At 38.7% G+C, this 14,498-nt stretch overlaps 1 protein-coding gene across 1 annotated transcript; it reads right to left on the minus strand.

The window, feature by feature from the left end:
* Positions 1-7,053: 7,053 nt before the first annotated feature.
* LOC139735242 (uncharacterized) lies at positions 7,054-13,541 on the minus strand. The gene is made up of 3 exons (XM_071645997.1): positions 13,336-13,541; positions 12,629-12,760; positions 7,054-11,520 (listed from the first exon to the last, which is right to left on the minus strand). The coding sequence occupies exons 1-3, from the start codon at positions 13,391-13,393 to the stop codon at positions 11,291-11,293; spliced, it is 420 nt and encodes a 139-aa protein (XP_071502098.1). The 5' UTR covers positions 13,394-13,541; the 3' UTR covers positions 7,054-11,290.
* Positions 13,542-14,498: the final 957 nt, after the last annotated feature.

Raw genomic sequence — 14,498 nt, forward strand, 5'->3', positions numbered from 1 at the left:
AAAAGCCCTATAGAGACCACTTGCCTCGATACACAAATTCTGATCTCTTTCAGTCCTTAAATCTACATATCCTGCAAAATGAGGTTACCAACTTTTGCTCTTTTGATTTGGAGAATCATTTATTTATTTAGCCCTCCCCCCCCCCCCCCCCCCCTCACTGGGTTGTGGCATTCATGTTTGTGTTTGCATAAGAGCCTTTGAGTGTTCATGTGTTGAGCAAAGGCATTTGATTCACCAACATTCCTAAATGTCATGAAACTGCCATTTTCCAAGTACATTGTATTCCAGCCCTCCTGCAATATTTGTAACATGGGTGAATAATGAGATCATTAACTTGCCAACATAAGAATTTGACATGTTGCAGCATTGTGTCGAAAGGAGAATGAAGCAGGACTCTATTCAGATGACTGTTTCTATTTTTTTGCCTATTATTTCATCTTGAATGTTCATAGAATTTGACAAGGAACATCCCTGTACAGACATTTTCACTCACAGTCACTAAGAACTGAACATGGTGAAACTAACCTGGTGCTCAGGTTGAATTCTAACCCATGAAAAAGCTTGACACGTATCTCGAATGTCCTTGATGTTTACTTTCTGTCAATGTTTGGCTATTATACTATTTAACTGACTGGAGCCTTGTCTAATGTTGCATTGGAATACAGTAGACTTATTAGTGGGTGAATTACCCATAGTATTTGTGAATTTTCGTTTGCTGGTTAGATAAGGGCACGTAAACCCCAGCAGCCTCATTGCCACATATTTTGACTCACTTTGTCAATTTGTTGAGCTGGCAAGTGGCTTATGCCTTCTCTGGTCTCTTTTCTTCGACAGTTTTGCTTGTAAATTGCAATTACGACTGGAATCAGTGCTCGTAATATTGATGTGAACAAAATCCGTGAAGAACGATATGGTGCATTTCAGCTTGGTATTAGGCAGCATGTGGAAAAATTAGCTGGGAGAATATTATGTCCGTACAAACCAATTGAAACTCTTGTCATTCGTATGTTGTCCGTCCTTTTCCTAACTCTTGTATTCTAGTATCTCTATTAGATCTCAGGGTGATCCGACTCGAATGCCTTGCAAATCTTGACTGATCATGCGACCTCCATTCATGGATATACAGGACTCTGCCATGTGTGTCAATGTTTTCTCTTCTGTCTTTGTTCTGATTTTATGAATACTGAGGATGTCACCCTCTCGTCTATTAAGAAGGAAGGTAGTACACTTGTATTAAAGTTATGTGAGAAGATGAGGAACCCTAACTTGTCAGGCATGGGACTGTTTTGGGAAAAAACTTTGGATTCATCATGAACACATCCAACATCACATCTTCATATTCATTTGCTGTTATGTCACACTTTCTGGGAAAAACACAAAGATATTGACATTTTTTGCTTGTTCACCAATGTCATCCATGTCACTTTTCAATTTTCAGTACAGTTGACATTCCAAAGCTGTTAACTTGTCACTATGGGAAAAAGTTTCTTTGTACCAAGTGCAAGACTAGAAGAGTACTAAATAATTGTTCTTAATTCAAAACATTTGTAATGATGTATGAGATTCTACAAAGGGTATTCTTATTGGTCCAATATCCATGGATGTGTAATATCAAAAGTCGATCAGTACAGTGGTACCTTGTTATAACAAGTTGGTATATAGCAAGATACCCCACGTATATATGTACATAAAACAAGATAATTGTGCAGGTTCAATTCTTTTTAATACTCGTTTTTATCCTGATATAGCAAGCAAGTTTCAGTGGTACCAAGGAGTTAGTAATAGTGAGGTTCCACTGTAGAATGGATTGAACTACAGAAGTTGGTGAATCCATTGATCAAGAAGGCAGAAATGTAGTTAACTGAAATTCTTTTGGTGGTGGATTTAGTGAAAATAGCCCTACATCAATAGTTAACAGTCACTGTCACAAAGTAACCGGTTGGTAAATTGTGCATTTCGTATTCTGGGATTATAATGTGACAGCATAATATTGTCAACTGAAAATCATGTGTAAAATCTCTGATTCAAAGCTTGTTTCTGATGACTCATTTTTACAAGTGCTAATTATACTACTGGAATAGATATTTCTTCTTTGTCTCTGTAACATGTGCTTTTGTATCCAGTGGTTTTGCCATATGATTGCTATATGGTTATAGTTTAAGACATCATAATGTTTTCACTATTAAGAATTGATACAATTTGATTTCAGCTGCTCAGTTTGAAATTTCTCGTACAGAAATGAAAGGAAAACAGAATACTTCAGCCTGGATTGGCCATCACACACATTGTGTTCCAATACCTGAACATTGATTTAGAGGTATGGGAAGTGCAGTGTAATTAACTTCCTCTGGAGTACTGTGAAACCAGCAACATTCGCATCATGAGACTATTGCGAATTGTTGATCACGAAGAAATTGTGAGCACTTGTCCAGTGTACAGCACTGTACTAGCATTCAATGCATTGTGCAGTCAAAAACTTTTGCGTGCATTTTACTTTAGCGAATCTTGACTCCTCGCGACACAAGGCGCAAAACTCTCATGTGCAAAACCAGTTGGGTACAGCAATGAAGTGAAATATTATGAAATTTGCTCTCCCACAAGAACAAACATTACTGTACAGTCAACCTCGCCTAAGTGAAATCTATTTGAACTGAAGAAATAGCTTCGACTTGGGAGAAAAACTTTGACTTATGACGGATAAAACTCGAAAGAATATTAAAAGAGAAGAGGACTTGAAAAGACCTTTTGACGTAGGCGATTATTTGACTTACGCAAGGTCCACTTAAGCAAGGTTGACTTTACATGTACCAGCCCTCCTTGCATATTTGGTTCAAACTATCTAAAATTAAACTGACACACCATTTTTGTTCAAATTGAAATACTATTTTGAATAACATATTGGTCCAACAAATTTGTACCTTCTATTGCAAGAGACAATCTTCTCGTAGAATGTCACATTATTGTAAAATCAATTGCAACAATAAGATTTAATGAAGAAATATCTGTAAAAATACATTCGTAACATTGTGTGCGAAGATGTCTCAACAAATACAATGTATATACATACTGTTTGTTTTTGTGGGGAAATTTTCTAACTGATCTCGGGGAAATTCTGAAGATGGTGCCAGTTTCCATTGCATAAATGCATGTGACAAACCACGTATGGTAACAAATGTCCAATCATGAATGCATGCCGACAGGTGCATATGCAAGGGACACCTCTTTTCGTGCTCAGTTTATGCAGGCATCACACTATCCCGAAATAGAGCAAAGATAGACACACAGTAAAGGAAATGTTCAAATTAGGAACTCATCGTATAAATGTCGAGCCATTCGTGAGGGCACTTATCGGCATACGCGACGCCCGCGACGTATTCTATCAAAATGTATGGTTGCTTTCTCCGAAAAATATTTCTTATATTTTATATTAATTAATTATTGTAATTTATGCATAAAATCAGTTTTGGGCTCTAAATCACTTATTAATGCTCTCATTAAGCTAATTTCTTTTTAAAAATGTTTCTTGTATCATTCTCCTGAGACATAAGATAAAAAAAAATCTGTATCGAAATTAATTTCTTATGTATTTGATTGTTTTTTTAATTTATGTATTTCCTTGTTTTTCGACCTTTTGTTTTTGTTTGTTTTTTGGCCAAAATTTGTCACAGACATTTTTCAAAGCTTTATTATGCTAAAATAAATTAATATTGTCCATTCTAAGTCAAGATATGAATTTTTATGTGAATTAATTGAAAAATCACAATTTGCATTGGATTTGTACACAAAATCACGTTTTGGAGCAATTTTGGGGTTGACAAATTTTTTTTGAATGGGCGTCGCGTCAAAACGGTACGCGCGGGCGCAACAATTTTGGTCTCAAAAGTTGCGCGATACTTGAAAGAAAAAAGTCATGAAACATCGCGGCGGGAGCTTATCGCGCTGCGAAGATATTGCGCGAAACGTCGAGGGGGGGGGCGGATTCTGCCCCCCCACCCCCCAGCCTGATTAGGGTTAAGCCATCGTATATGACTATCGGTGCATCGAGTTTCTCCAGCTCTGGCAACGACTTCATGAGCGGTGTCAAAAACCTTTGGCAAGCCGAAAAATTGTCCGAAGACCTTGTGAATGTTCATATTTGTATTGCGATCTTGTGTCAATTTTGGGACAGTGTGATGGACTACATTTAAACCATGAATGTGCTTTCAGCTCTAAGTAGATTCAAGCCTTCTAGTCCATATTTTACTGAAAGTTGATACTGGTGTTTGTAAAGTTCTGATCTACGCGATGTTTCCAACTTAATTGCCAATCTGATTGAACTGTGGATGTTAGAATGTTTGTTACTGACTTGTATTTGTCAATGTATAGGTAAAATAAAGACATATTTATTACTTCACCTTGATGAATGTATATTTTATGTCTTTTCAAACTGTTATGCAGGGAAAAGGTATATTTGAAATCTGTGTTTAAGGTACTAGTTACAATGTCCTCTCCTGTAGTGAATTGCCACTCTCATGCACAACAACTAAAATTCAGTGTCTCGACGAGATAAAATACCTCTTCTACAATAAGATATGCTTCAGAAAGACTGACCAATGATTACCATACTAGTAGATCACAGAACATATGACACTGATATGGATTATATTATGTTAACAAAGCTAACATTTTCAGATCTCCAAAAAAAAAAAAGAAGCATAGTGATGCAACGCGAAAAACATGAAAACATTTTGAATGCAAAAAATCATATTTTGGCCGACGACAATGGCAAATTGTAGTTGAAATAAAATTCAGTTCAGTTCAGTTCGGTTCAACTTGGTGCATGGATCATTTACTTGAATAATGGTAAGAATTCACATACCAGGCATGCTAAAGTACATTTTAGAGGAGAGAGAAAAAAATAATTTCAAACTCAGTTTCGTGTTTTTGATGAAGACAAAACAAAATATTGTACAAAAAAAAAAATACTAGTTACTAGCTACATGGCAATGATGGTGATGATGGCGATGATTGTTGACACTGATGTTGATAATGATAGATAAATATAATTCATATTTGAATCAATGTGACCCAGTGGGGTAATGGAAGATGAATCCACAGTCAGGACAATCAATAAAACAAATCTTCACATTCAGATTTTTTTTTATCACTTTTTTTTTTAATTTTCCATCATCACACGACGACACAATATTGCAACTATATAAGCCAGTGGAGACAGCGCCCCACTCACAGACTACTATCCAACTCACTAATGGCAATCCGAGATGCATGAGAGATGTACAAAAGAGAGCAGATACTTGCTAAAACACTAGAAGGAAGTTTAAAACATAGGACAAACAGTATCAGAGTCCTCACAGTTAAAAGGTAATTCCTTAGGTTCACCACATGTCTGCACGCACACTTGTCCAAAGTCGATTTCGACGACACATTTTTGTTTGCATGATATTGGAAACTGAAACCGTCTTTAAAAAGCGTAGGAAAGAAAAGGAAAAAAAAATATCCCCGGCAGGAGGAACGATGATTTTGCAGAAAACTATAAAAATTGGTAAAAGTGCGACACTATACTTAAATTGAACTTTGTTCAGTTCTCTTTTATAGAGCAATGCTATTGTCACATTTGAAGTATCTAAAAGGTGGAATATCCATGTTTTGTTTTTTTCCTTTACAGGAGCAACCTTGCTTCAAAAATCCTTACTGGATCCTACATGGTAAATAAGCCTCATTCTATAGGCCAATAGCAGCATTGAGACAAAGATAAAAAGAAGAAAAAGAAAAAAAAAAACACCAGAAAAGCAAGTGAGTATAAAATGCATTGTTCCACTAGATTCCTGCAGGGACAAAAATAGAATAAAACATAACTGGCTAGATGATAATTCTATTTAAAATATGTACATGTCCATTTCAGCATGCCAACCATTTTCAACTTTTTTGGTACACTTTTTTCTTCCCTTAATCTTTTAGTTAACACAAATTTGGTATATACTCATGATATACACAGAACATTATACAAAAGGTGTATTTTCCATTTTTTCCTCTTCTGTTTCCTCACATTAGAGTTCCTGCCCCACTGACTTTACTTCATTCCAGACCTTGGCTTTGAATAAGAAACAAAAAAAAATGCAGAAAGATTTGCAAATTTGATAAACAACAGCAAGAATCGAAACATCACAGACTTCAAACTCAGAGAACAACACGCAGGAACACGCCTTCACTATGTTGAGCCCCCGCCCCTGCGCCACCAAACTCTTACAACATGGTAGATTTGACCATTCCGCATCATGCATAGCAAGCTTAGCGGTTTGATTCTGTTGTTTTTCAAACGAGAGTGGATATTTCAATCCTGAAAAATCACCCCTCCATTATTCTACAATGATCTTCTCTCTCTCTGTAAATATCATATTTTCAGAGGGAGAGAGAGCAGAATAATAATCACCCACAAAAATGAATTCTTTTTGGCTCCATCCCTCTAATTTTTGCGTTTCATTTCTACCACATAGATACAAATATTACAGAACACATGAAATAATAGAACGAGGCGAATGTAGTACCTAGTACTGTCCGAAGATGTAACATATGATGGCATTTTAATGCCTTATAATGGATACACTCAGAGCTTTCAGGACAAAAAAAAAAAAGAACATGAGAGCTTACACAATACCTACAAAGGAAGCAAGAATTGTCAAATCATAATGTCTTGTGTTTTCGTCTACCCAGTGTCACAACTGTTCGGTGATGTGCTTGTGAATACACACGGCAGGAACAATACAGTCAAGATTTAGCGATTGTACATTTAGCAGACCGCACATGAGAAAATAACTGCAAGGGAAATAAAGAAGTTAAATAAAACACCCACAAAGAAGAATGCAGGCAGAATTTTGAACGACGAGCCTGCAGCACTAACCCCCCAATTCATCTCACTACACATCACAAGTGGCCATGGTATCAAGAACGTGACTGTAAAATTATCAAATCATTATAGTACACAGTAAAAGATACTCAAACTGGTTACCATACATTATTTGCCAAGAACCTCCACACAGATAACATGGGAGGAGAGAGAGAGAAAAAAACAACAACAAACAAACAATTTGAAATCTGGTGTGCTTCAAATACAAATTCAATGACAAGTATCAAAAGATGGCACCCAAGTGATGCCTGTTGATTTTTTGCTTTAAATATCTATTCTTTGTTTATAAGAGCAATGCCACTTGAACAAAGTCATAGAATGAATGATACCAGAAAAGAACAGTAATCTATCCCTTAACAGCTCTTTAAAATCATTATTACATCGTCGATAAATGCAGCTACCCATGATTTCATTCACTCTATACATTCCTACAACTGCACTGCTTCATATATATAATGAATACGTATATGAATACTACACGTTATGCCTAATAATAAGTACATTCACTTGCAAGCCTCTACTTTGTTTTTGTTTTGTTTTTTCTTTTCTTTTCAGGAAAAGGGGCAGGAATAGCTAGTTGACCATGAAGAAAAATAGGAATTCATGAATTGGAAAAAAATGCACCAAAAATGTACAATTACAAGAAAGTATATTCAACTGTATACAGACCTAAGCCTCCCATAGCTGATGGGTTTGGCTTATTGGGAGTACATTCTCCTCTCTAATGTAATCTGGAGTTAAAAACCACATAGTTTGCGGTATTGACATTACACTCATTTACCTTAATTACTACTGATGCATGTACATCTCTCTACTGACCGAATACAAATGACGAATCACTAACAAGAACGATACATAGTAGCAATTAACATTCTCTTCCCTTTTAGATATAAGACTATGATATAGCATTCAAATATTTTGCAAGAGAAGTTCATTAATTAAAAAATCGTTGGCAGTTTACATGCACAAGGAAAGCTTAGTCCACATCTCTCAGACAGAATGCTTAAAAACTTCATCAATGACTCATATGAAGTAATTTAATCTCTATCGAGGTAAATTCACACGGTTGATTCTTATCTTGCAAAGGAAAAGAAGATAAAAATAGTTCAAACAATAGTCTCCGATCTCCAGTCATCTCTCGTTATACCAGAAGAAATCTCTACATGCGTAAAATTGTGTTCGTCTCTCATCCGAGCATGGTGCGGTGTGGCGCGGCACGAGCGCAGAGTGACTACATTTTTTCCTTCTCTTTTGTTGTTATTTCGTTTGTTTTTTCGCTCACAGCGCCACGCCGGGAGGACTTGGTGGAAGTTGAATGAGTACTCTGCGATCTGGCAACCTTAGATCACACTGAACACCACATGACGACGACATGCTGAGTGCTAGTTAAGGTCATGTAGACCACGTGATGGTCACAACACCCTCTGAACTTATTTTCTGAATCCGGCTTTCTCACATCTCCACTGCATTTCTCTTTAGACCTATCGTCTTCCTCCTCTGTTTTCCCCTTCCCTCCTTCTTCCTTTTTTTGTCGATTTCTCAAGAGGCAGGAGACAGATAACTAGTACTAACAAGGCACAAGCAGCATTATTCCATGCTCACTGTTTGCTGTCATCACTGGTTCCCTAACAACGTTGTTGCAACATTGCCTGCCACAGTGGCTGCCCACAAATCGGGAGCATCTTTCCCCATTAACATTTGTAGGCGCCCTGCCACACTCCCCCTCCCCAACCACAAGACAGAGGGAGTGGGGTGGCAGCTCACACGTACAACATTGAGCAACACAGCTTGTCAACAACTCTCTACTTTGGTCGTGGGGTTGCCGAGAATTGACTTCAAGAATTAAAAGCATAATTCTGAATGATCTCACAATTCTGAATTTTGAGATTTCATTTTCGTTAAGGGGGGTTCGCTCCCCATAACTTCTGAAACAAATGTCACTTTTGCATGTGACTGAGGAAAAAGAAAATAGAATTCAACTTCCAAATCAAAATAGTGTGATGGTATGCTCTCGGACAAATTTTGATTATTTGCCTCGCTGTTCTCAGATATAGCCCTTATTTACAAAAGTTTCGTTATTTGCGCCACGGCAAAGTTGCACTCCGTCACAGATCTTTCTCTACACCCGCTAGACTTTGACATCATCTCAACGTGACACTCTGCAAGCCCCCTTTCTCAAAAGAAAAAAAAGAAGAAAAATCATTCTGTTTGTAATCTTCCAGATTTGCCTATTGCACACCACACACACAATGATAATCCATGCATGGGGATGCTTCAGTCTCACACCTTCTGCCTCGCGTCATGTTTACATTTGCACACCTCAAGAGGGCCATCCTGGTGCTAGTTCCCACATTGCTTCTCGTAAGCTGAAATAAGTCTCACAGGTAACTTACTAAATTGGATACAATACAGAGTCCCACAGTCATGAGGGAATGAAACATTTGTCAAATTGTTAAATTTACATTTTAACAGTGAAGCATTCATTATCTGTTTTATCACACATTATCCAAGTTCTATACACTACAAACAACTACACTTCAACATTTCAGCAAATATATAAAAAATTCAAGACAGGACTCCAATAAGATTCTTGTCAACGAATGAAGAAAAATGCACACAATTACTCTACACTGACACCCCACTGTGTCAAGGAATAGGAAATAAAAGACTTGATGACCTCCAATGGGGGCACTGGACCAAATCAGGGTCAAAGGTCGTGCAGGTCAAAGGAAAATTTCAAAATGTTCAAAAGATTCAATCTGTGCTGGGAATTGCCAGTGCACTTCGTTTACTAGTTGCTCTGAATTTGTGACCATTACAAGATAGCTAACATACACAAGTGGCATGGTGATGCAATCGTACGTGTGTGTATATATATATTTATATGTGTGTATATATATAGATTTATCGCTCGTGCTGTAACTCGCCCGGCACAAGTGACAACTAGAATTAGGAGGAAATAATCAGGCTAAAGATTACCTCTAATGCATCCTAGCAAGCTACCATGCATGCTATCTTACATAATACACATATTTCATATGCTACATAATAATCTTTTTTCTTAGCATCATAGTCATTATATATAGGAGGAAAAAAAAAAACAAGAGAGACTACTTACAAGTACTTTTGGCAATCACATAGATTATAAACACAAGAACAAATGATATACAGACGTTTGACAAGTACATGGGAAGGCTCAGCCACCTAAACTGTACCAAACTTGATGGTCTTTGCTGCATTATTCTTGGCTACAGACTTTTTGTTTAAGGGGGGGGGGGGGGGGGGGAATAGGTTTTATTCTTTGCGCCGATTGTACCCACACTTTCTGCATCGCGTCACACAGATACATTGTACATACTCATCCACAACCACAGCCTAGTATCAGACATGGATAATGACGCCATTACATCCACTATTGAGACCAAACAAACGGACATGTTTGCAGACAATGCACCTCTGCCGTCATTGAATAGAGCACATCAGCGCAGTCAACGTCGCCACAAGTTCTCCGTTCTTCACCACAAACGGTTTCTTGCACAGAGGGGGCTGCCAGTCACTTACCATTCCACCACTTCTCTCGTGCCAAGATTTCAGTAAACGTGGACTGGTGTTCAGGAGATTGTTGGACCAGGGGAACGATAATACAAAAGGGAGGTGAGGTTGAAGCAAAAAAAGGTCCCCTCCAAATAGACCGGAAAGAGATGAGTACACAATCTGGGAACTGTCTACCTGGATGTATAAATCACTTCATCCATATACACATCACATCACATTCCCCTACATTACATCTTTTCTTTTTACGTCAGTGAATTACACACTTTTTTGTTTTAAGTGGCTAAGAAAATGCATTGATTACGCTACATGACTACACAAGTTTGCTTTTGTTTTCTTGCCTTTCCTTCCTTGGTAAAAGAGTCCCTATGATTTTACAACACATCGAGCTCATCATACACGGAGCCAGGCAGTACAGACAGAACGTGAAACCCCATAAAGCATGCCAATCCCGCTTGCTTCACTGCGCGGCACTGACAGCTCGAGAGAGAGAAGAAGAAGAAGGAGAACGAGAGATAGAGAGAGAAAGAGACGGGGAAAGAACATGCAACCTTCCCATCAGACCAGACACAAGGTGGTGGGAAGGTTGCCACCACACACATCCGTTGATACTTCCTACAAATTACAAAGTGCTGCCAGAAGCAACTTTACAAGTTAAGAACAGATTTTTTTTCTCTTTTTTTTTCCCTCTTTTTTGAACTTTAATTTCCTCTTGTACTTGTTGAAATTCTTCAGTACACACAGCAACTTCTTAAAAAAACCTCCCTTGAATCTTCGCAAAGAAACTACAGTGCCATTCCTATGCAAGTCTCATGCAAACAGGAATGGGTGTGGCTATTCCCCTTTCTTCTCCTTCTTCTCTTTCTTCTTCAGGAAGGAAGGCGTGCGGAACTTCTTTTTCGACTTCTTGGATGGCGACATGGGGTCCTTCGTCGGCGACGTCTCGGAGCTGCTGACGCCTTCGCCGCCAGGCGAGGGAGCCCTCTCGTCATCCTCGTCCCTTGCACCGTTGATCACCGTCTTCTCGGTCACTCTTGTCTTGACTACGGTTGCAGTGTCACCCTCTGCGTGCGAGTCAAGAACAGACCACAGTACTTTTAATGTAAAATATTCTCTCGTTACTTCATTCTGTCCACAAAAAAAACCCAACAATATGCCTAGTGACTCAAATGCTCACTCAATATAGTAAAACACAAAACAAACTATCAAAAAGAAATCCTCTTGGAAAGACACAAAAAACAAACTTTGGTAACCTCTTATAGTAAGAGTACAACAGGTAAGTAGTCCTTGGAAAATACAATTCTTACGAATGCGAATATAACAACATGAGGAGTTGTCATGTCCTGGTTATTGAAATGGTCTGATGTACTGTGCTGACTTTATGTCTGACCACATAACAAAGCATTTTGCTGTTTTCTCTCCAGTTTTCCTTGAACTCTTACTACGCTTTGCTTGCAGATCGGCACAGATGTGAAGGAAACCAACTGTCAGTGAATCAGGTATAGCTCCCCTAATCCCTATTGTGTCAGCATAGCCTTCCAGTTCAAGGACAGAGACACACTGCTACACCTGAGTGGGATAACTAACATTACAACTAGGTCAAATCAAATTTGGAGGGGGTTATTGAATGCTGGTGGAAAAGCCTGGTAAGTTAAAGGTGCATAGTCCCGATAGTGTAGAGGGCGCTGTTGATGATACTGCCGATCACCGTTAGCATTGATACGAAGATTACCGAAGTTGAGCTGTCATCAAGAGTAAAGTGTGTAGGTGTTGCCAAGTAATGTTGCCTTTGTTGTCTTCTCTGCGCATTGCGCAGTCTGTAGTAATGCCAGGGTGCGTGCATATGCGCTTGTTATTATGACATCACAAAAGAAGTTTGCTAAAACTGTCATCTCCCTCAGCCGAATCATGAGCCAAACTGTGATCCGACCACTGACTACAGTGAATTGGACTTCTTCGGACTCGGGGAAGTGGGCCAAAGCGTAAGCGCTAAAGAGGAGTTGATAGTGCAGGTCACTATAGGAAACTTGCTCCGTGCGCCTGTGTACGCATTTGACTGAAACACCAGGACCATGCACCTTTAAGCTTAGTGCCAGGTCATGTAAAGGGCTAAAGTCCGACTCCTAAACCCACTTGTCTTACGCCACACTTTGTAAGTCTGGGCCCACTCACCTCCTGCGACAGTGACAGTGGTCGAAATCTTGGTGGTGGTCGTCGTCTTGCCGTCACCCTCTTGTGCGTCGACGAGCTTGTTATCGTCCTCCTCTTCGGGAGCCTGGAATATCAGCTCGATCTCCTGTACATCTACAGAGACAGACAGAGACATCGGGAGAGTGAGAGAGAGAGTGATCACATAACTGACTACATAGGATTTGGCACGCCATAATCCACAGTACTGTCATATCCCCAGGTCACTGCTTTCTGTAGCGCCATCTTGTGTTCTGAGATATACAGTTACGCATACACACTGCTATCACGGCAGCCAAATTTTGGCCGGCGGTGACAATGATCCCAATGCAATTCATTCCTGAAGTGACATGTTTAAAATCATTACATAAATAATGATAAATTTGTAATAATTTTTCTACTAATCTGATTATAATTTTGAACAATAATTCCAAAAAGAGACTATTTAAATAAAAAAATTCTGCCGAACATTACTTATTTTCATCTGTCAGTATTAAAGAGGTTAGGAAAGCATCCATATCAAAAAAAAAAAATAATAATAATAACATTAAAGTATCCCTGTCATTTGTACACACTTGAAACACACTTTGCACTTCTCAGGCTACACTAAACAAAAGAACAACTGTGAAATCATCCATGAAGGTCTGATTCCAAAATCGTGAGATGCTGGTTGCTGTGGCAACCCCCCGTACCTTGGCCAGTCTTCTCTGCAATCTCCCTCTTGTACTCCAGGATGTCTTTCTCTGTCATGTTGCAGAACGGGTTGGGTGAGTAGACTGTATAGACCAGGGCGTCACTCTGGTGGTCCCTCTGCACGATGCCCTTGGACCCCACCGAGATCTGGCCCGGGCCTGCTTGTTTGGTGCCCTACGAGCGAGACAAATCGAGGTGTAAATCTTGTTATCCAAACGGTCCATTTGAATGGGACTGCAACTTAATTAGCATGATTTTATATGAATTGGATATGTGCTAATGAATGAGAATGCAAAGAATGAACAAAATTTTATTGGAAAAATTTGATGAATTGGGAATAAGGGACAAAATCCATTCTTATTAATATCATTATCATTTAATCATCCAGTTTTCAGCATAATGCATAATTTTTTTCTTTTGAGGTTCTTTTCATGCACTTTATCTCATTCAAAGTATGGAACTACCTCACCTTTGCAATATTCACAATGATCAAATCAAGCCATTTTAAAAAAAAGTGTAAAAACCCAGATTCTGAGAATGTAACTTCCTAAAGAGACAAGATGCAAGCACGTTCACAAGAGGTCTCCCGAGTACGGTGGTCAGACGTGTCATGTGACAGATTTCCAGCAAGCATGTAAATGAGCGTGGTCACTTCAAAACCCACTTCTCAGCTCCACAGGCTAATGGTCGAGTATTTTTGCAGCCATTCCTGTGCATGTACCACCTTTGAATTTGCTGTGTGCAAGCACAAACACACAATATACACACAGGTTGCAACTGCACGAGTGTCGTGTACCATATGCCTTTTCAAAGTGACATGCTTTCAGCTACTGGATTTCATTCTGGGTTTAATACTCACAGTCAGAGAAAAAAAAACTTTGCATTCATTGTTACAAATGTTAATTTGCGTGCAAGCAGGCATATACCACTCCTGAGGTTAGGAAACACAAACTAACAGGCGGGCTTGATGAAGTGATTCAAAAACACACAAAATATGGGTGTACAAATATTTATCATTGTCCTATTTACATGTGTTGGAAAGTGCCAAATCATTTGATTGCCACCCATTTATTCACTGTATATGTCATATATTTCATGAGGTTTTTATTTTCATAAATTTTGTGAGTCGAGAGCTATTTAAAATTTAAAAACACACAAAGCT

The sequence above is a fragment of the Diadema antillarum genome, unplaced genomic scaffold, assembly GCF_040938485.1.
Source record: "Diadema antillarum isolate AM-2024a unplaced genomic scaffold, OU_Dant_1.0 seq00000566_RagTag, whole genome shotgun sequence".
Lineage (NCBI taxonomy): Eukaryota > Metazoa > Echinodermata > Echinoidea > Diadematoida > Diadematidae > Diadema > Diadema antillarum.

What these genes read in the sequence shown, in the direction of transcription:
- LOC139735242 (XM_071645997.1), bottom strand. Translation starts at nt 13,393, where the DNA reads ATGACAGAGAAAGACATCCTGGAGTACAAGAGGGAGATTGCAGAGAAG. An exon ending in TGCAGAGAAGACTGGCCAAG is followed by an intron (nt 12,761 to 13,335) that starts GTACGGGGGGTT and finishes CTGTCTCTGTAG; the next exon opens with ATGTACAGGAGATCGAGCTG. An exon ending in CACTGTCACTGTCGCAGGAG is followed by an intron (nt 11,521 to 12,628) that starts GTGAGTGGGCCC and finishes ACTCGCACGCAG; the next exon opens with AGGGTGACACTGCAACCGTA.